Source organism: Dipteris shenzhenensis, chromosome 27, assembly GCF_047967505.1.
Source record: "Dipteris shenzhenensis isolate YYH24624 ecotype China chromosome 27, Dip_SZ_1.0, whole genome shotgun sequence".
Taxonomy (NCBI): domain Eukaryota; kingdom Viridiplantae; phylum Streptophyta; class Polypodiopsida; order Gleicheniales; family Dipteridaceae; genus Dipteris; species Dipteris shenzhenensis.
The window spans coordinates 24,858,992-24,880,804 of record NC_141622.1 but is presented as its reverse complement, the minus strand read 5'-3'; the positions used below and the strand labels follow the sequence as shown (position 1 = coordinate 24,880,804).

Genomic DNA, 21,813 nt, shown 5'->3' with positions numbered 1-21,813 from the left:
TACCTTTGGCTTGGGAGATTAATTGGCTTTGGAACAGCAGGAATCTTCCCCAACACAGTCATTCCTCTTCGGGCAGAGCCCGTCCTGCATAGAAACAAAAACTCATGCATGTGAGGCCAAAAACACACGTTCAAAGCTGTGTTATTGCTCCATCTGCTCAAATGTTAGACATCAAGGGGCGAGCGAGGGTCCAGGTTGGAGCTTTCCAGGCTGCACCTAAAATATGTGAACAAAAATCTCAAGGGTCACTTTGTAATACTAATCAAACTCTTTACGGACTATGTGTCCCCTCCCAAGTGTCAAATAACATTGACTTGACTATCGTTGGGACCTGCTGCTTTCTAAGCATATGCTATCATAACCTTGGGAATACATGTACTGCTACAAATCAGTACTTATATGGAATAAAGAGTAAAACTCTTGTAGCCCTTCCTTTATGCCTTCAGTGCCTGTCCAACATCTCAAGGTTTTCAAGATAACCTCATAACAAAGTCGATTGGAGGTCAGCAACCGGTAGCCAAAAAATGTTATGACCTTAATAAGAACATTATGATATGCAGAAACCTTGAACAATAAAAAAGCTACCTCTATGCTTGTGTATAGTGTCTCGTTATTTCCACAACCAAGCTTTTGGAAAAGTAAAACATCAGCAAGATTCCTAACTCCTGACCTTGAATATAAAAACCTCATTATGTATGTCGAACACTTGCTGGTTCCCAACCTCCAAATCATTATGCAAGACAGACTTCATTACGTCTTCTCAGTGAGATTTAGAACCATCAACTTGGGCATCCACAACAATCAACAACATCCATAAAACCAACACAAAAAAGCTTCAGCCTCATCCATTTCACACCACAAACGTTTCTGAAACCTGCTCTGAGCAATAAAAATAAAACCCAAATCCAGAATTTGGACGGAAGAAAACCACTCATGCATTATATATGAAGGTGAGTTCTGATCTAGCAGGAGGAGAATTTTGCAATTGGTATGGCCCTTTTTGTGGAGGGCACTGCTGAGAGCTGAGAGCGAGTTCAGGGTGGCCTTTGGGTGTATTGACTGGCGTCCGGGGCCAGGATCAACTGGAAAGAGTCCATTTCCTCAGGCGACTGAGGAGAACCAAGAGATCTAGGACTGGGGGACTCTCTCGGCTTCCACACAGCCGGATGCAACTTTCTATTAAAGCTTGGAAAATCACATACGAATCGGTTCCGGAAGGAGCTAGTGGTAAGTGCAAAGCAGACAACTGGTTGTCAGAAAAACCAGCCTGTTTACAGAGAGCCCAACTCATTGCCTACGGCATCTCCGGAACAGGGCTAACAGCCCCCGTGCAGGAGGGGGGGGGGAGGGGCGGGGGGCTGGGCTTTACATCCAACGAATGCCTCACCCGGTAAAAGTGAAGAAAATGCCTGCTGGTCAAGCCTTGCAGACACACTCCCGCTCTCAATCCTGGAGTCCCATGCTCCCACATGGCATGGAGTGTATACATAATGTCCTGCCATAAGGCGACAAGAGTGGCTGCTGGAGAGCCCTGCTGGCCACCCACATGTTCTAGGGGGGATGCTGGTTATTGTCTCTCAAACACTATCCTCCAGCAATTACAGCGGGGGGGGGGGGGGGGGGGGGGAGGGGGGACCACTTTCGCATGCCTCCATCTTGAGAACCTGTTGCCCATGAATCATTTAGGTTGGGAAAGAAAGATCAATAGAGAAGGCATGACCCCCCTTTGTCATCCATGTAACCATCCCCCATGTAAAATCTCTCTGCATCCTCTGCATGTTGGCAACAATCCGGAGAGCACCATCCAGATCCTCTGCGCTGCTGGACAGCCCCAGAGAGAGTGCAGGATCGTCCATATCTATGTCTGTGCAACAATGGCATCTGCTGTCCGCACGCATCTGCTCCTGCCAAGGCGTAATGGGCAAGCCTCCATGCGCTAACATCTAGAAAAAAATAGGGATATCTTCGCTTGCCTAAGGCTGGACCACAAAGGAGAACAAAAACATGAAATAACCTCATGAAAAACATATTGCTCAACCCGATGTCTCTCTCGTGAAGGGGTCCAGGCAGCCACCTCCAACTGCAGATGGCAGGCAAAGCAAGTGGTACAAAAGCCCTCCCACCCCGACTTTGGGATCGCCGCTTCAATCTTCACCATCCTAATGCATGCTCCCCTCAAGTGCAAAATTGCCTGTACACATGCCTCTGTCTCTGCATGAAGGCAAAGCCAACCTCCGAAGGACCTAGCTGGTCCGCCATTCCACTGGACCGATCCGATCTGCCCTTTGCCATAGCATCAATCCCTTCTAATCCCTAACCTTTGGATGCCATATAAAAGGCTATCGCTCGAACTCTTCTGCGCAAAGCTAGCCCAAATGAGGCCTCCTGCTAAGCGCTTCCAAAGCCTGAGAAGGCTCCGCTTCAAGGGGGAGCCCTTCCCTATGAGGGGAGCTTTTGAGAAGATCTATCTATGAACCTACCATTGACCTTCTGTGTAGGGGGTGTTCCTAAAAAGCCCTCATTGCAGCAAGCGCTTCCAAGGCTCGGAACCGAGTGTGAGGCTCGCACCACAAACTTGCCCAAGAGGGCTCTGTTCTGCATCTCTAGGTCAATGATGCCAAGTACTCCCTGAGACCGCGGTAGAATCACCATCTACCAAGCCATCCTTGTTCCATGTACCATAAGATCCCGCCCATAAGAAGTTCCGTACATGTAGCCTAAGCTATCCCATGCAGCGCCTATGAAAACACCAGCAAGAGCAATATACCAAGCCATAGCCAAAAGAACCTGGTTGACCACAAGGGAAGAACCTGGTTGACCACAAGGGCCTTGACTGCTACAAAAGACTTTGGCGGAGCTCTAGTATAGAAGCTTGCGTCAAATGCTCTCTAAAAAGAGGGCTATCTGCTACTCCGTTGATATATCAATGCCCACCTAGCAACCGAAGTATCTCACAGTATGACCATGCGGTATCCACCTAAAGCCTCGTGCAATCTCCCAATCTTGGATCTCCCGAGCCTCCTCAGCACTGCTATGAGAAAACCAAATGATTTGGCCCAATTGATCCTAGCCCTCAAGGCCTCTCAAGATATCTCTAGTGCTTTGCTAACCCCCTCCAAACTCTCCGCTGAGTGCCAAATTTTCTAAGACTCAGAGTCGAAAAGCTCTTCCTTCTTGCGGATCAAGAGACGCATCCCAGGGACGCCTGCTACCTGAGATCTCACGAAATAGCATAGAGCCTCTGCGACAAACAAAAACAAGAAGGGAGCTAAGGGGCAACCTTGGCGAACTGAACAGGACAACTAGAAGGGCTCCCTTCTCTGGCCACTGATGAGCATCTGATTGGTGCCCCTGCATACAGAGCCACGACTCCTCAAATCCACTGCTTTGAGAAGTGTAACCTCTGCATGGTGCCCTCCTGAAAGGACCCCTCCACTCTGTCGTAGGCCTTCTCAATATCCAAGAGAAGGATCACAAGAAGGATCACAAGAGGCTGTGACTTCTCCTGGGCCCAATCAATGGCCTCCCAGAAAGTGAAGATTTGTCCAAGATGATGCGCTTCTGAACAAAACATGTCTGAGTGTCATGTATGATGTTTGTGTGGTGGGGCCAACCGCAAGCTCAAGACCTTAGCTAAGATCTTGTAGGCGGTATCCAACAAAGTGATCAATCTCCCCTGGCGGATGTCGGATCTATCTCCCCCCTTCAAAATCAAACCAATCCACGACTCAAAGACTGAGAAAGGGAGCTTGAGTCAAAAATCTCTTGAAAGACCAACCAACGAGGGGTATGAATGAACTCCCAAAACAACGAAGGAAGATCAAGGTTAGTCTAGCATGCCCCAAAAAATTCTGAGGCAAGAGGTATTTGAGGGCCTCTAAGAGCTCATCGGCGGTAAAACGCGCTGATGGGATTTTTTTTAAAGGCCAAACTTTTTGTGAAGATGAAAATGCCATGTATGGGAGCACCAGTGTATGCGTAGTACTAGCACTAATAGGCACACATGTAAGCTAGTATAGATAGGACAAGATATGATAGCTAGGGGAGTAGCAACAGATACCTTTTTTATTTTTAGTGATTTGCTTTGTATTGGCTATGTTTTCACAAAAAAGATATTTCTGGTGTAAGAGCCCTGATTGCAAGAAATGATGACATGAATTTTACTACCACAGTTGATGACTGGATGACCATTAAAGCTCAGATGCGGACCTTGGGATATCGGCTTTGGTATAGGGAGTGGATGGTGAAATGAGTGAAGACTGCCAAAAAAAATTTGCTCTTTCAAGGGTTTTAGTAGTGAAGGAATGGAGTAATGGCACAAGAGATGTGGTCACAAAGGAACCGTGGGGGGTCGGTACTTTTTAATAAAGCCATAGCTAAAGGATGGTGGTGAAGTTTTCTTTATAAGGGTGGTTGCATGTCCTACAACAAAGGAGTGATTATCTTTTTCTTTAGAAAGGGAGGACTGCATGAAGGGTGGGAAAGAAGGGGTCGACAGTGTGGCTTCGTATGTATTCACGTGGTTTCCTTCCAGATGGCGACGGTTTTGTTCAGATGTAAGAGAAGACAAGGGTGGTTCCAGAGAGGAGGCAACCTGGGTGGAGAAGACATGTGAAAATAAACGGAGGTGTGCAAAGAAGTTCACGATGACTCTCAGTTCAAGGGATATCGAAGAGGCAATTGCTAGTAGTAAAAGAATCGGCCGAGTCTGTGTAAGCTGTCGACAAGCATAATTGACAATTTACCTTGAATCACTATGCTATGTGAAGTTGGCCTCCGTGAGCCTACAACAACACACACTTAAATGGTCGCATGCAGTCAGCCGGGCATGGAAGGAAATACTTGGTGAGGCCGCTTTCAATTGAGATACATTCGAGTTTAGTTCTCTCGCCATAGCCAAGGAAGGCCCGGTTACTAGATTTCAGTATATAGAGAGTTGCAAGGAGAAGTACCCATGGCAAGACTTAGCAAAGAGTGTGGAGATGGCTCATAGACAGTAGCAACAGGTGATAGTGATGTAAAGGAGGTGGGTTAGTTTGCAAGACAGGCGTCCTTGATTGTCTTGAATGTTTCTAAGTAGAGGAGACAGTTGTAGGGCTGAGTGAAGGAGTTGTTGCAAATGACCTAAGACCCAAGAGTCCATCCGAACAGTTTGGCATTCAATTGATCTAATTCGCAACAAAAAAACATTACCCTACAGGGGACTCTCTTGTGAGTCTATGGTTGTTGTATCTTTCAATGGTTATTATACAGTGTTGGCATTTATTGGTTCATGGTGCTTACATTTGTGGTTGTTCAAGGTGTTATCGGAGTGTGTTTCTTCTAATCTTGTGTGAACGTGACATGAACTAGTGGTATAAAGGCATTTGTGTGTTTGCTCTACTGTCTCATCACATTTTTTGTGCCTTCACGAAGGATTGGTCTCAGGTCGGACCTTCGGTTTACCAGAGTGAGCTCATTGGTGTTGGTTTGTGCCAATTCACGATGACCATGGCCCAAGATTTTCCACTATTTCCTGGAACACTGAGAGGATGCCAAGAAGTTTACGAAGCAGCTGGAGATCACATGTTTGATCAAAACCAGTAGAATCCCGCTTTCATGTGGCGGACTCTTACTTATTGCTTGCAAGATGAAGCTAGGAAGTAGTTTCAAACTTATGAGGCCTCTCAGGCAGTGATCCACCAATGCAATTGACTTTTGAGCTAGCAAGAGCCGCTTTATTGCAGCACTACCGTAAGGTGGATGATCCCAACAAGTTGTGGCACGAGATTTAGGATTTCACACAAAGGGAGTCTCTCGACTCTTATGTGCAGCAATTTAGTCCGCTATTGGACCGTTGGTGTACAACATTACGAGATCAGCAGCCTCCTTCTATGCTTAGGAAGGAGAGGTTCATCGCAAGACTAAGAGGGCCTCTTCGGATAAAGATCGAATTGAAGCCTATAGCAACCTATCACGAAGCGGTTGAGTTGGCCAAAGGAAAGGAATGGAAAATAGCTCGGATGGAGCAATTGGGCATGGGGGCACAGCAGGTACCCAAGGAGCAGGAGCAGCCTACTGTCAATTCTCCAGCCCCACCAATGGTGGTAAGAAGTACAGAGGATGATGGTTTATGCAGGGAAGTGCATGAAGTGGTGGATATGTTCAAAAATCTTGGCCTTAATCTCTTGGCAGCAACAGGAAGAGACAATCATATCAGAATCGGGAACATGCTATTCAGAGGCAGGGTGGGGAGCAAAATTTAGGTCCAAGCGCAGGCCCAGCAAGAGGAGCAAACCCCAATTTTGGATTATGTGGTCCTAACTGTGACAAGCACTTCGAAGAGGAGGAGATGTGTTTCCACTACCAAGTAATTTGAATAATAAGGCCAATGACTTTCGTCCTTGTTTGGCTAACATGTTCTCAAGGTATTGAAGGCATCAAGCAATTTGTGCTGAGGTTTTCCCTTCCATGTCTAGTTGACTTGAAATTTCTTTTGCTATGTTTGTTCCTATCCATAAGGGCTTACGTTGTGCAAGTAATAGCATTTGTTTGTTGGTCTCTTAAGTTGATCCGTTTACATAGTGCATGATCCATTTCTTTATTTTTTTCATTAAATTGAGACAAAAGTTTGGACTTCTGTCATAAGTAGTTTATGTGCTTTATGGGTTTGTTGGAAGGATGTTTTGCTCAGTGGATTGGTTGGTGTATTCTTTGGCGATCATGTTTGTTGTTCCTTGAGGCATGGTTTGCATAATAGGTTGTATTAATTTGTATTGTTCCTCTTCAAAAAAATGATGTTTAATGTTCATTTTGTTACTAATTCTCTTGTGTGGGTAAAGAATAGCCTGCAGTCTGTCGGCTTCTTTCATATCCTTATGGCAATTATTTTTTACCGCCGTCTCGTCGAAGCAAAAGGTGGGTGAAGAATAGCCTGCAGTCTGTCGGCTTCTTTCATATCCTTATGGCAATTATTTTTTACCGCCGTCTTGTCGATACTCAGCATTTTATTCAGCTTCATTTCCATCTGTGCCTTTCTCACTGCTTTACCTTTCCTATGTTTATAGCAAAATTTCGCTATAATTAAGGTGAACATCAGCAATAATTGTCCCAAACCACGAACAGAGGCTCCAACAGCCCCATGAGCAGCTTGGAAATGGATCTGTGGTTGCTGATTCTCGGGCATACGGACAAAGGGTAATCGCACAAGCCATAATTGTTCACGGAGGCATCAATTTGGAAATGTTTTAGGGTGCTTGGGATCTTACCACTCAAGTTAATGTATGAGACATTTAACTTGACAGAAACCGTTAAAAAGATGAGAAAAACAGCGAGCAAACCTTACTCGAGGTCCATCGTGGGTGCCTCGCTTGAGGTTATCTAGAAGAAGCATGCAGAGACAACGAAATCGTGGGTGCCTCGCTTGAGGTTATCTAGAAGAAGCGTGCAGAGACAACAGAATCATGGGTGCCTCGCTTGAGGTTATCTAGATGAAGCGTGCACAGACAACGGAATTGCGAGCTGTTGCCCGTGAGGCTGCTTTGAGGGAGATCAAGAAGTGAATCAAAAAAAAGAAGGATGAAAAGAAAGCCGAAAAAGTAGAGGCTACACACTAATGCCCAAAGGTCCAAAGCTTGGTGGTCACAGTGGCAAGCGATAAGCTCGTCAACATAGGCAACTAAAATTTTGAGGTTTAATGTCAAGGTTATATGAATATAGAGTTTCACTTGTGTCGTATCACAGGTGCAAACCATTTCTTTTGGAAATTCTTGGGGCTTAAAATTGTCATTTTATCTGTGCCAATTTGCTTGAACTATACGTACAATCTATTGCAGTTATTCTTGTGTATGAATTAATACGTTTATTTTGCTTGGGAATGGACTATGGATTTCGATAGAGATACATGTGGTGGAGCTTTGGTCGTATCACAGAATACAGGAGGCATTGTTCATTGGAGGTAGACAATAGAACTACTTTCTGTGAGCGTCTATTGTTTGTTTAATTTTTTCGATTCGCTAGCTTTGCTTTATACAAGATTTTTTTAAGGCAAAAGAAAAGAAGATCAAGATTGCTAAAGCTTGCGGTTCAGTGGAAAATGGCTGGAATCGAGCCCCTAAAACTGTTGTGGCTTAGCCAAATGCATTGCAGGAAGAGCTTTGGAATTTTGGAATAGGACTAGACGACAAATTGCCTTTTAAACTGATCATCCTAAGCTGAGAGAGGGTATTGACAATGTCGATGCGCCACGTGAGTTGCCTGTGTTCAAGAATACATTACAAACTCGACCATTGTAGCACTGCACTCCATCCCAATTCGCAGCACATGGATCGTCTCCAGTGCAGTTCTTAGGGAGCAACCCTTGGATCGCTAACACTATTCAAAAACCCTAGAAGAGCCGGGCGGTCCATAGTTATATTGTCTGCCATTGTAAGGTTGATGGTGAAACGGAAGGCAAAGGTACAACAAATGAACGCACTGAAGAAGGGCTGCTGCATGGGAAGTCCTGAATGCGGCTGGGTTAGATCATAGACAATGGGGCAGTGCTGTTGGGCACAAAATCGGTGTTTTTCTCATTTACGCATGTTTTGAACTCTCTCTTTTGTTCTTTTGCTTGTTCTATAAATTTTTTGATTAATTTGTAAGATTGGATATATTCTAGTCTTATGAAGGTATATATTATTTCTCTTGCGAGCCAAAAAACACTTCAATGGGTTAAGCTGACCACCTTGAGAAAATAATCTTCCCAAAGCCATTTCCAACTTGGCACAATGTAGAGACCTGCAAGAATAAATGCAAATGTCATCCATAAAAACCTTAACGAACTTTCCTAGAAAAGGAGCAAATACATCATTGGCCCTTCTTTGATAATGGGATGACTCATTCTTGAGGTCAAAAGGAAGCACACAGTAACAAAAGCACCCTCATGGTGTGATAAATGTAGTCTTTCTTTGATCTTCAGGTGCTATCTTCCATTGAAAATAACCAGAATACCCATCACAAATATACTGTTCATGATCTACTATTGAATCCAAGATATCATCAACATAGGGCAAAGGGTAGTGATCCCTCTTAATTGCAACATTAAGTGGTTTGTAGTCGACATAGATCCACCACTTTCCATTCTTCTTTTTTGTTATAACCACAGGGCTTGCCCACTCAGAATTAGAAACAAGATAGATAAAATCAGCCTTCAACAACTTCATGACCTCTTCCCTTTGTGCTTCCCGTTGCTCTCAGTGTAACCAAAAAACGTGTTTCTAGCAGGCGAAACACTTAGAAACGTTTCTAGACCATATGTTTCGCCGAAACGGGTGAAACACCCTAGTACAAGTTGTCACGTGTGTCTTGACTCTTTTGAGAGTGCTCAATGTGGATATGTGTATTTGAGAGCTCTTTCAAAGAAAGAGCGAGAGAATCTGAAGATAATTATATATGCTTTTTATATAATTCATATAATATACATTTTTAAAACCCGTTTCCAGATGAAACACATGGCAAAATCTAGAAACGTTTCTAGAAGCGTTTCTTGTCACACTGGTTGCTCTTTGCTCAAAGGTCTTAGTCTTTGGCATATTGGCTTTGCTCCTTCCTTCAAATCTATGTGAAGGTCTTCCCCTTGAAATCCCTAGATCTCATATGGAGTAATAAAGAGATTAGGAAATTGTGCCAGCATCTCCTTATAATGTTTCTGCTCATTACAAGTCAAGTCAGTACTGAGCATTTATGAAATATAATCTTCATTGTGATCCCTTTTCGGTTCCAAAAAAGCCTCCATCTCCTCCATACTTCTCTTTTCTTCGGCCTCCACTTGCCTCCTCAAACCCCTATCTTCATCCTCTTTCTCTAGTAAAAGCATTCTCACTTCATCCCCACTTGAATTAGTGACCCCACTCTCACTTTCACTATCACTCTCACTGGAGTCCTCACTCTCAGCCCCTTCTTCCTCTTCTTCCCCTAACAAATTCCGTCCACCATGCTGAATTTTTTTCTTTGTTTTGTTTTGTTTTGAGAGCCAGCTTTGCTGTGTGAGGCGCTTACACCCATCAGACAAGAGAGTAAGGGTGCCCTTTTCCCAGTCCTACACAGCCCTTACTGACCTCAGCCATTACTGACCTCAATCCCTTCTTATTCAAGAGAGTAAGGGTGCCCTTTCCCCAATCCTACACAGCCCTTACTGTGCATGGCAAAGAAATAACAGAGACGATCTGATACAATCAAACCGACTGAGCTTCTACTCCTAGTGCCAAATCCCTTGTCTGAAAGTGTGTCCGAGGTCTTGTTTTCTTCTTGCTGGGTGTAGGGTAAAAACAAGATAATGGTGTTCAGTCGGCTGCGGCAGAGATGCTTGGCAAAGGAAACTTTGGAACGTCTTACAAAGCATTACTGCCCAGAGATAGTTCTCGTGTAGCCGTAGCCTGCAAAGAGCCAAAAGCATCTCGACTATTCACAAGAGTGGCACATTCGTTGGCAAAGAAATAACAGAGACGATCTGATACAATCGAACCGACTGAGCTTCTACATCTCGTATGCACAATCCAGTCGAGCCGATCTACAAAGAGTTGTCGCATGGGTGCCAAGTAGGTTCAGAGTACTCCAATGACAACAATTCCATGAGTGCCACTTGCCCAGAAACCCCAAATTCCAAGGGTAAACCAGATCGTTGCTATAGCTTACCCCTTTCAGAGGCACTGCTAAAAAAAGAAGTAAAAGAACTTAGTAAGCAAAGCTAGACTTATGTTCTCATCATACCCAAGCATAAGCTGCCATCTGGGTTTCGAAAGTAACCTTTGTGCAAAAAGTCAAATATATGGCAAGGTTTATTTTCATGTCATCAAAGATATTATATCCTCTACAACAAGTGGCAAAGCAGGAACTGTTAGTATGGACTGAAGAATGTAATATAATGTTTGAGAATGTGAAGGAGGTCTTCTGTAAGATGTCATCAGTGCAAACACCAAAGTGGGATCAGCCTTTTTATGTGAATCCATCAGTGCGAGTGGATGCCTTTGGCACAGTGCTTTTGCAGCAAGGGAATGGTAGCATGTACATGAGACCTGTCTGTTATGCAAGTCGGGTGAAAGCTACAGCTGCGATGAGTTATGAGGCAACATATCAAATTGTAACAAGCTTATATTTTGCATGCTGTAGATTTCGCCATCGCCATTATCTTTTTCCTAAGCCGTTTGTCATTCTTACTACTCATGATCTTTTGCCTCAAATGTTAAACAATGCTAGCTTGTCTAAACGGATGATGAAGTGGATCATTGAGTTGCATGAATTTGAATTTTCTTTCTTGGTGGAAGCTTCTACAAGAGCAAGTCTAGCAGATATACTCACCTATCGGGAGGGTCCAATTCATGTAAAGCAAGTGTAGCCTCAAGCAGAAGGTAAAGAAACAAATAATGATTTGGTGAAACCTTTTGTTATTTACTTCGATGGTTCTTTTCATAGAGCTCACAACAAGTCTTCTAGAGGGGTTGTAGTATATGATCCTCGAGGAAAGAAGGTAGCACAATGGACTATGTCTTCAAAATGCAAAAAGTCGTAATGAGGCGGAGTACATGACTCTTGAAAAGGAGTTAGGTTTTGGTTTGGATATGGGAGTTAAAAAGACTAAGGTAGTGGGTGATGCTTTGTTGGTAGTAAGGCAAGTTTTGGGCATTTGGCAAAGTAAGAATGTGGCATTGAAGCACCTTGCAATAAGATTGCTAAATAGGTTTGAAGCTTGGACAATAAAGCATGTGGATATTTCTTCATAAACAAACTTTGCTACCTCTTTCTTGTCCACTTGTTGTACCGCACAAGCCTCTGCTCATCTTGAGAAAGAAAGAAAGTTTATTAAAGTCTTCGGAAGACCGATGGATCTATGAGACTGATAGAAAACTAATACAACAAGCAAAAAGGGTGGAGCTACTAAACGAGCATCATCACCCATGCTGAATGCTAAGTGCTAGTACACAATCATATCATCAGTAATGGCATCATCGTCGTCGTCATCATCATCATCATCGAGTGAATCACCATCAATCACCATAAAAACTGGCTGGCTCTGGTCAATGCAACGCCTCCACAAGGGTATATGTGTGTCAGAGAGGTACTGATGTGTAGCCAATGATGGAGCGCTCGCAACTGTCTATGGGTGCTGCCCGTCTCAGTCTCCTGGCAATGACTTTGTTCCTGACTAGGAATATCGTAACCCCTGTGGATCGTGTCCCAAGCCTAAACATGGATGGGAGGTCGCACAATGTGATCTACATTTCTGTCTGCTGCCGAGTGCAGCATGCCTCAGGCTCTGGATCTCTGCTGCTCCTACTATCAGTGGCCGAGAGGCTTGTGTGATTTGACTAGAAGAACTCCATGATCTTGCTCTGAGAAGGGTCGGGCCATGTGCCTAAAGACTATCTCTGCGTCCCGAGTAAGTGCTCCCTGTGGCGGACCACCTCATGGATGAAGGCAGCGAAGCATCCCTGATCTGGGTATGAGAGAAGTCTAAATAGTGGCCCCAAACCAGCACTAAAAAGGCAATGGTATCGACCGCAAATCTCGTAGTACACACGGCATCTGAACGCGAAGTGCTCCTCTGACTCCACCTCCTAATAATGTGCATAGGCGTCTCTCCCTAGGTATCCCCTCAGCTCGTCCGCTTCTAACATTGTCATACCTGCCAGTATGCCAGTGGACTCCCCTCTACGCATGGCCCAGTCTCCCACATAAAACCTATCCAGACGCTCGAGCAAACCATCATGCCCCCCTTCCAAAGGAAAAACGGAGGCTACCAGGAAACCTGAAGAACTCAGGCTCATGCCACGGGTCCAAGCCACTAATGGTGAGCCGTAGGCATACCAGGAAAAAGAGCTCCCCTCTGCTTGTCCTCCTGGAACTCAAGGTTACATGGAGAATTGCATTTCAAAAGACCTTTCAACTTTGAGTTGCTACAACCAAATTGCACTACTTCACGAAACCTGGACTTCATTTCATTATTTCCATTTCTACTTTTATTGAGTGAAAATTGTAGCATCGTCACTAGCTTCCAAAACACTACAAACTCAATGCCTGTGTCTTCTACGTCCATCATCCAGAAGTCAATTTGCTAGCTATCCTGACACCTAAAGGCAAGGAAACAAAGAAAATAAAGCAACCTACGAGTGCTCAAAATGCTGCAATTCACAACCTTATACTACCATGGTTCACAACCTTATACTACCATAGTTGCCCTTACCTTGTACCACATAGTTGCAAGTCCAATTAGATTACATAAAACCCACCCCTCCATCTAGTTCCTCAACCAAAGCTAACATTACCTCCATGTAAATGGGCCTCAACTCCATCCACAAGTTTGCTCCATGAAAGAACCTAAGGTCAACCATCCACTTCAAATCCATGGAAGTCTACTCAAACTTGTCAAATATTCATAGCAAAAAACCTCATCAATCAATCTCAAGCGTATAGGAAACAAATCCATGGTCAAAATGTCGTCCACAAAGAGGAATTTGACAGCATATCATGCACATAGCGTTCCCTCTCCAAATGGATACTTCCATTGTCCACCAAGGTATGCACATTATGATGGGATATCTCAAGGTGTATGCCCCAGGCACACCTTGGTTTCTATGTGTGTGTGCTAGAGGCACAGTTAGGTGCCCATAAGCACTATTAGGTGGTGGTAGAAGCCACATAGGATGATTGAGAGAATCTAGGAGCAGATTGAGGAGATGATTGTGGAGCTCAGAGGTCATCAATGATGTCAGTGATCATGTAAGAGGTGCCTACTTAAGGACCTCACCTTTCTTCATTCTATAAGCAAGAATTCTCAGTTTGTGTTCACTCCATGCTTTCCTTTCAGTTCACCAACATGGTATCAGAGCCCTTTGATCCTCCTTGAGCCCATTTGTGCCACATCATCTTCTTCTACTCCATCTTCTTCTTCTTCATCTTCACCATTTCTTCCCTTTCTTCCCAAATCTTGCTAGAGCTTGTTCTCCCTCATTTCTCCGCCATTCTCCAAGCCCTTCCTGCTGGAGATACCTCTCGTATGGGCGAACTTCCACCTGCAAGCAATTGAAGTAAGGTCGTCGCTGCTGGTCGCCATTCCACGAAAATCGTCGAAACTGTCTTCTGTGTTTTCTCTGTGTCTGCTCCACCTTTCTCTAATTCCTTTCAGGAGAAGCTTCTCCATACCTTGGGCTATCTTGTGTTGAAATCTGAGCAGCAATGGTTGCATATTCAAGGAGAACAGAGCCAAAAACCAGTCGATTTTGACGACGCTCCAGCCAGCAATATCGCGTGCCATTTCGCCCAACCTCTGTGCTGGATCTTCTCTGGTATATGAGCTTTCTTTTGCTTCAAAAAGCCCTGTTTTCTTTGCTCTGAAGAAGGAGATACAAGCCCTCCAAGTTCACGCCTCTATTTTGGACAGTTTTGACAAGATTGTGAGTTTGATGCTACTTTAGCATTTCTGAGGTTTTAAAGTATTGAAAAGCATCAGTACAATTGTGGCTACAACTTTCTTTTAAGTTGCTATACCTGGATTTGCTTGGAATACATTCATTTAACCACCTCTATGAAGCATGCAAGTGAAAACATCATTTCCATTATGTTTTATAGTATGAAATTTGGTTGCAAGTCTTTGCTATTCTAAATGCTTGTATTTTGAAGCTCTTTCTAGCCCTGTAAGAGAGTAGACACTGCCCATTCTGGGTTAGACTCTCTCATGGCTACCATCTTGAATATGGATAAGTTCAATGGTAAAGGCTTTCACACATGGCAGATGAAGGTTAAGTTTGCATTGATGAGGAAAAACCTCTGGGGGCTTGTCAAACCAACTTCAACTTCTTCTTCAACAGCCTCTAATGCTGGAGAATCCTCAGCTCCGACACACCTGGCAAGAGATCCTGCTAGAGAGGAGAAGGCCTATGGCATCATTGCTCTTGCCTTAGGAGATGACTATATTCATCACATCTCTGACTTAGAGTCTCCTTCGGAAGCTTGGCAGAAGCTTGACATTATTTTTTGTGCTAGCTCTCACATCTCAAAATTGTCACTTAAGATTGCTTTCTTTAAATTAAAGATGGTTAGTGACACTCCTCTGGCTGCCCATGTCAATCTTATGCGGAGTCTCATGACTCAACTTGCTTCTATCAACTCTCCAATCACTACAAATGATGCAATGGCAGTGTTGCTCAAGAGTATGCCTGAAGATTATGATCATGTTGTTACCACTTTGAAAAATCTTCCTAATCCTAATCTTGAAGGTCTTATTTCTGCTCTTCAAGAAGAAGAAAGGCACATGGAACTCCGGAGAGGCAATGACACAGCCTATGCCATAAAAAGACAAGTTTTCACCTTGCAAACATTGTGGGAAGACTAATCACCTCTCAAAAGACTACTTCAAGATCAATCCATGCAAACACTGTGGCAAAAACAATCACCATGAAAAGTTTTGTAGAGCCAAAAAGGAAGCAACTACAAAGTCAAAAACTGCCGATCTACTTTCACTTGATGTACCTCCACAAGATGAGGCATCCTATGAAGATTAATCTTTTTGAATCATCTCCATATATGCTCCAGATCTCCCTTTTTTATGTTGAGTCAAGGTACTCAGCCTGGATAGTCCTCCAAAATGAATGAAATAAACTATCGTGTTTTGTAAACACCTTTAGTCACCATATGATGTAGGCCATGTGTATGTGTTTTACTCCATGGTACCTCCTGCAGACATTGTGTGCATGTACATGCAAGGGAGATAACCATTGGAAGGTCTTTTGTATCCCTTTTGTTTACTTCACACCCTTGGGAACCCCTAGCTAGCATGAGAACCTAGCCATAGATTTATCCTTGACCACCATGAGATGGCATGAGAAACTATGAGACTAGATGTATCCTTGACAAAGCCTGAGGCATTCCCTTGAGGGGGGGTATGATGGGATATCTCAAGGTGTATGCCCCAAACACACCTTGGTTTCTATGTGTGTGTGCTAGAGGCACAGTTAGGTGCCCATAAGCACTGTTAGGTGGTGGTAGAAGCCACATAGGATGATTGAGAGAATCTAGGAGCAGATTGAGGAGATGATTGTGGAGCTCAGAGGTCATCAGTGATGTCAGTGATCATGTAAGAGGTGCCTACTTAAGGACCTCACCTTTCTTCATTCTATAAGCAAGAATTCTCAGTTTGTGTTCACTCCTTGCTTTCCTTTCAGTTCACCAACACATTATAGACCTTGAGCATGCAAATGGAGAGTGTGGGCCTTCATGACGTCCCATCACACGGGCTACGAGGATAACCCGTAAAGCATTTGTGGTCCCATGTTGTACTTGCTCATCCCAATCCTAAAAATGCTCAAGTGCACAGTGTGTCAAAAAAGTGAGGATTGCATGAAGAATGTGATGAGCCTTAATGCTCTCCTAAGTATCCATGTAGCCTAAGAATTCATCCTGCTCCTCATGGAGATAAAGCTTTAATGTTGTTGTCATACTTGCTTGCATTATCTTTACAATATAAGGATTCTACTTGCAATTGAACCATCTTGCCACGTTTAATTAAGAATGTAAAAAGAATCCTCAAATTTTGACATTTCATAGAAGTGAAATCCATGACTGATCAAGCACCACGAAACATTTCCCAAGACCATTGGAAAATAACATGCCAGCTGCAAAAATAGAATATATTCAATGCCTACAATACAAAGTAGGAACTTAGTACCTTCTCTCTGCGATCGACATGAGAAAACGGCCAAGTATGCAGAGACGATCTATATCGGGTTCTGGAAACTTGTCCTTCTACCGGAAAACCTGGGACGATACAAATTATGAAATCGAACACTCCGCAGCGGTAGAAATCCCCGCCCCCCCAAAAAAACATGGAACGACAGCTAACATGCTCAAATATAAATACCTTAAAGGACAAGAATATATCCAATCTTAGAAATTCAGGTTTTCGAAAATTAATGAAAAACACAATGAGAGAGTGGAGGAGGACGAGGGAAGAGAAAAAGCGACAACGGACAAAACGGAATTAGAAGAGACGTAAAATTAAAAGGAAGATAACACAGGAAGCAAAGCGCTTATGAACGTTCTCATCAGTAGCATAAGCTGCCATGTCGGTTTCATCCTCAAAAATTTCCAAACGAGCGATCGGTCCGAAATGCTGCGGTGCAAAGTGGCGAACAGCGGAGCAACATAGCTGTCGTCCGAGAGAGAGGCAAAACTAGAAGTACCTGAAGGGATGAAGGTCGGGGATGGAAAAACTCGATGGAGGAAGACGATGGATGGATGGATGGATGGATTGATGGAGCTTGGAAGGATCAATCGAAAGGATTGAGGAAGCGATGCGGGCAGGGCAATAGAGCCAAGCCTAAAATCGCAGCACAAAGTAACTAATCAGAATGAAGCCCCACTGTTCTGGGAAGAAGTAGACGACGAAGCATCATATATATCATAATTTTCTCTTTTTTTTTAATTTTTTTTAAAACAAGGAGCACGGAATCCTCTCCCACCGCCGTTCCCCCTTTTCAACGCCTCCCCCCTTTCAATTCCCTGCTCCTTGTTATTTATAAATTGGGGCTAAAAACAAAATTATGGTCGCCCACTGATTTCGCCCGTCTCCTCCTCATCGGTAACCGGCCCCACCACGGACGATTTTCGACCGTCAACAGTGGCTTGCATCGGATCGTGGTTGAGCTGATCGAAGGGCATGCATCGAAGGACTTATGCTAGCCGTAGGATGAATAATCAAATCGAATGATTCAAAAGAGGTACAATTCATGGGCCTTTGGAATGAGGGATTTGAATCTACGGCCAAAAAGTGACGTTCACGGATGCCATCAATAAGTGTAAGGGAGATTGTGAACGAAGAGATTGATCTATTGGCCTCAATTCGACGTTGCGCATGAGCAATCAATCAAAAGTGCACCTATTACTTCTGTCTGCAACCATCATCTAGAGCTTGTGGTTGGCCGTCGTTTAAGTAATTTATCCGGTCAAGTCTCGATGATGAGATTACCATTATTAAGGCTAGGCAATCAAACAATCTGGATCATGCCTTCACCGACCCCAGCCGTTTATGGGTGCAAGAGCACGAGAGTATTGCCCTGCGGGGCACGAAGGAAATTTTGATCTCTACAAATTGCGAAGTAAGTATGGTCAACAAGAAGAATGAAGATGAAGAAAAGCAATAGAATTTGTGTTATGTTAAAAAACTGCAAGCTCTTCCTGTTGTGGATATGCAAATTTAATGACAAATTCTAAGAAATCATCTTAGTACTAAACTCTTTTACAACATGCACGTACATAGTTGAAATCATATTATATAGATAAAAGTTTCCTTTAACCCTTACTCCTTGTGATTACACTTTCATGCAAGTCATTGTCACAAATTTTTAAACAAATAAACATAATGAATAGGTGTGGAGAGAGGGTACGATATGTCTAGTACGAAATGATCATACATATCTTCAAAACTCTTTGTGATGGCAGATGATCACAAGAGAATTCGTATTTCGTGCATCAAAATGATAATTAAATAGATGTTGCCGACGTAAATGGCAACAGTAAACCAAAACCAATGGCTGCAAATGTGCCGTGACCATTTCAAGTCCAATTATTGTGAATGGTGTTTAGACAAGGGAGATTTTCATTGCCATGCAAATTGAAAAGCAAGTATTGTTAACAAGAAGAATGAAATTAAAAAGAAGCAACAGAATCAATGGCTATTGCTTTAGTTATGACAATTATTGATTTCTTGGTTTAGGTATGACAATTGAGGAAGTCTGATTATAGATTAGTGTGCTAGGATCTCAAGTTCATGTATCGTTATTGAATTTTGTCTTGAGAGCTGTGGGTATGGAAAAACAACTAATATCATTGTAAAGCAATGCATGTTCTCTTTTAATTCGCTTTGAATAACAATAATTGTGTTTGGAATTGGTAGGCAATGTACACATGAATATGATCAATCTAGTATGTTGCAATTGTTCCAGCGTGGCTGCTCATGGTAGGCACGTTTGTCCAAATGTTATCAAGTAATGATTTGTAAATCATGGTTGGTGTTTTATTCATTAGGCATAGGCACAGGTAATGTTGTTCCATAATTGTGTTCTTTTTAGGGAATCTTCTAGCATGTCAATGTTTAAATCTCCTATTAAGAACATTGGTTTAGTATTTGTTGCATATGGTGTAAGAATGTGTTCATGTTGCATGCTTCAATTCGATGTATTGCTATTATAAACATTGATTGCCTTCGGTTTGGTTGGAAATGTGCCATGATTATTTCATTCTATCAATGTACATGGCTGGGTTTTGTCTTCTTGTCTCATTGAGGCATAGTGCATCCAATGCTTGGAGATTATAATCTCCATTTAGTCCTTTGTAGTGCAATTGTAGTGGCCATTTGTTTAGCATTCGTATGATTGTGTGAGTTCGAGACCATTTGTGCAAGCAAGGCACATTGAATTGCCAAGGTGCAAAGGTGAGGAGTCTATCCATTTCATCTTTAATAGATGTATATATGTGGAATGATTGCTCTGTAAGGGTTTCGTAAGGTATAAATTCTCTTTTGTATGTACTCTTGAAAGTGTTGTGTATATGATGGCATGTTGTGGTCGAGTTGTAGGGTCAAAACATAGTGCTTCTAGTGCCATTCGTTGTGCACGATGAATTGTTCTCGTTGATGCTAGTTGTATTGGATATTTTATTTGTGTGAATGTGTAGTTGCTATTTTTTCCTACTTGCATTTCCTTGGTGGTTGGGAATATTGCCATCCAAGATCTATTGATATGACCTTAATATAAATGGTTAGTTTGTTGGTGTGTATGTGTTCCAGTATTTTTATTAAAGAATTGTATCCATATGATTGTAAGGGATTTACATTGTGTTGTTGTTTTGAAATGCCCATCAGCTCCATTAACAAGGCTATCAATTGTGTTGTAATTCCTCCACAGAGCTTAATGACCATATGAATGCCTTTAAATTTATTTCTTGATATAGCCCAGTAGTTTTATTAGGGTCATTCTATAAAGCAAACATGCTAGGGTTATTTTGAGGCTTTTTGTCTATGGCATGGAAGATGTAAGTTTGTCCATTTGTTTGCATTGGTTTGTTTATGCAAGGAGGCAATGTTAAGTCTAGTAGCAAATCTTGATAAAATATCAAATTGATTGTGTTAATGCCTTCTTGCTCGTGTGCGCTTGTTCTAAATTTATTTAGGATGCTATTGAATACCAAATCATCTTGGCACATGATAGTGGTAAGTTGGTAGCACTTGAATTGCTCTGTCTATAAGTTTACCTTAAATGGGTTACATTCTTGGAAAACCCATTTGTCATGCATGGGAGGCAATTGGTATACGTCTCGAGTTGCTATAACGTTCATGCCATCGAATGGGAGGTTGTGGATGTGCTTGTACGTAGGCATCTATCTATGAATCTAAATATTCTTTTTCCAATTAACGATACTTCGTCTAAGATAACTGTTCGAAGTTCCATGTATTGTTTTGTAAGCTTGTCTAGCTTGTCAACTACTGATTCAGGCATACCCTTGCAATTTTTTGGTATAGCTAATGTTGTGGAGTAGAGAGTTGTACCATTAATGTTATATGCAGGTTTGCCTGTGTATGCCATTTTTAATATTCTTGTTTTTAGTGGATCTGAGGATGGGTCTTTATTGTATAGGCATAGAAGTTCTTAGGTTATAGTTCATATAACTATTGTTTTTCAAGCTCCACCTCCCAGGAATAAGTAAATTGGATCATCTAGTTAGCTTTTTTTTCCCAACAATCATCGAATATGTGCCTTTATTCTAGTGTTCAGCATCCATATTTGTGAATAGTGTTCTTCCATGGAAGTTGGTTGATTTGCTAGCTATAGAAGCTAGAAGGTATTGTCACGTATCTTTGTTTTTTTGCAAGAATGGGATGTTTATTCCTTGGTTTTCCATGTAGTCATGATGTGTAATGTCTACTATGTTAGATGATCAACTAAAATAGCTATTTCAGCCCTTATGTTGTTATTGTCTTATAGTATAGATAAGTTTATTGTTGGTTGATAGGTGGTTGAAATTGTTAGAGTAAGTTGCATGCCATGTCTCCTCCACTTGTTTTAACGTGGATTCTAAATTCAGGAATGTAAAGCATTAGTTTCTCCCTATAATAGTTGTCTCGATCTCGGTGCCTATCAAAATGTGTAAACCGAATCACTTGTGGAGTTCTTATCTTCCCGTAGGGTTTGCGATTGTAGCTAGAAGCAAATTTAGCAAGGGATATTGATTTGAGTGGTTTTGGTCTTAATATGTAACAATCCACATGATATCAGTTGAGTTGTCTGGAATTGTTTTACAAGAGATCAAGTTTTAACATTGTTGTACATTGGTGTGAAGGTGACGTATTTATGAATTGTAATGTTTCTAGAAGCATGGTGCAATGGCAATGAAAGTATTGTGTATATTGCTTGTTGGGATCATTTGTTGTAAGTTTAGAAATTTAGCTCCCATTTTCTTGATGCATTTAGTAGCATTGCTATTTTCTTGGTTGGATTTCTTTATTGTATCTTCGATTGCTTTTGCTACTATGTTATATACTTTTATGACATATGATGTGCAATATGCAAATGTTGCATATGAATGTATTATGAATTGATCATCAATATTTGCATCTTATAATGGTGCTACTAATTTTGCAAATGCATCTATCCAAGCATAAGAAGGTTTGAATAGTGTTGGTCATTTCAAATTTGCTCATAAGAATGATATGATTTCTAGTTTCTTAAGGAATTCATCCAAGTTTTTGGAACAACCATGAATTTATGACATTTAGCCCTCTGTATAGGATGCTTCTTGTTGCAGGGG

At 42.3% G+C, this 21,813-nt stretch overlaps 1 protein-coding gene across 2 annotated transcripts in view; it reads right to left on the bottom strand.

Moving 5' to 3' along the window:
• The window catches only part of LOC147884077 (uncharacterized), a 40,920-nt gene extending 23,554 nt beyond the window's left edge, over window positions 1-17,366 (bottom strand). For both annotated transcript variants that reach the window (XM_087398499.1, XM_087398500.1), the window contains exons 1-3: window positions 17,193-17,366; window positions 16,679-16,767; window positions 4-84 (exon numbers count right to left, since the gene is read on the bottom strand). In XM_087398499.1, coding sequence (XP_087254625.1) covers window positions 4-84; window positions 16,679-16,698 — 101 coding nt within the window. In that variant the 5' untranslated portion in view covers window positions 16,699-16,767; window positions 17,193-17,366. The remainder of the gene's footprint in view (window positions 1-3; window positions 85-16,678; window positions 16,768-17,192) is intronic.
• Between the last annotated feature and the right edge of the window lie 4,447 nt (window positions 17,367-21,813).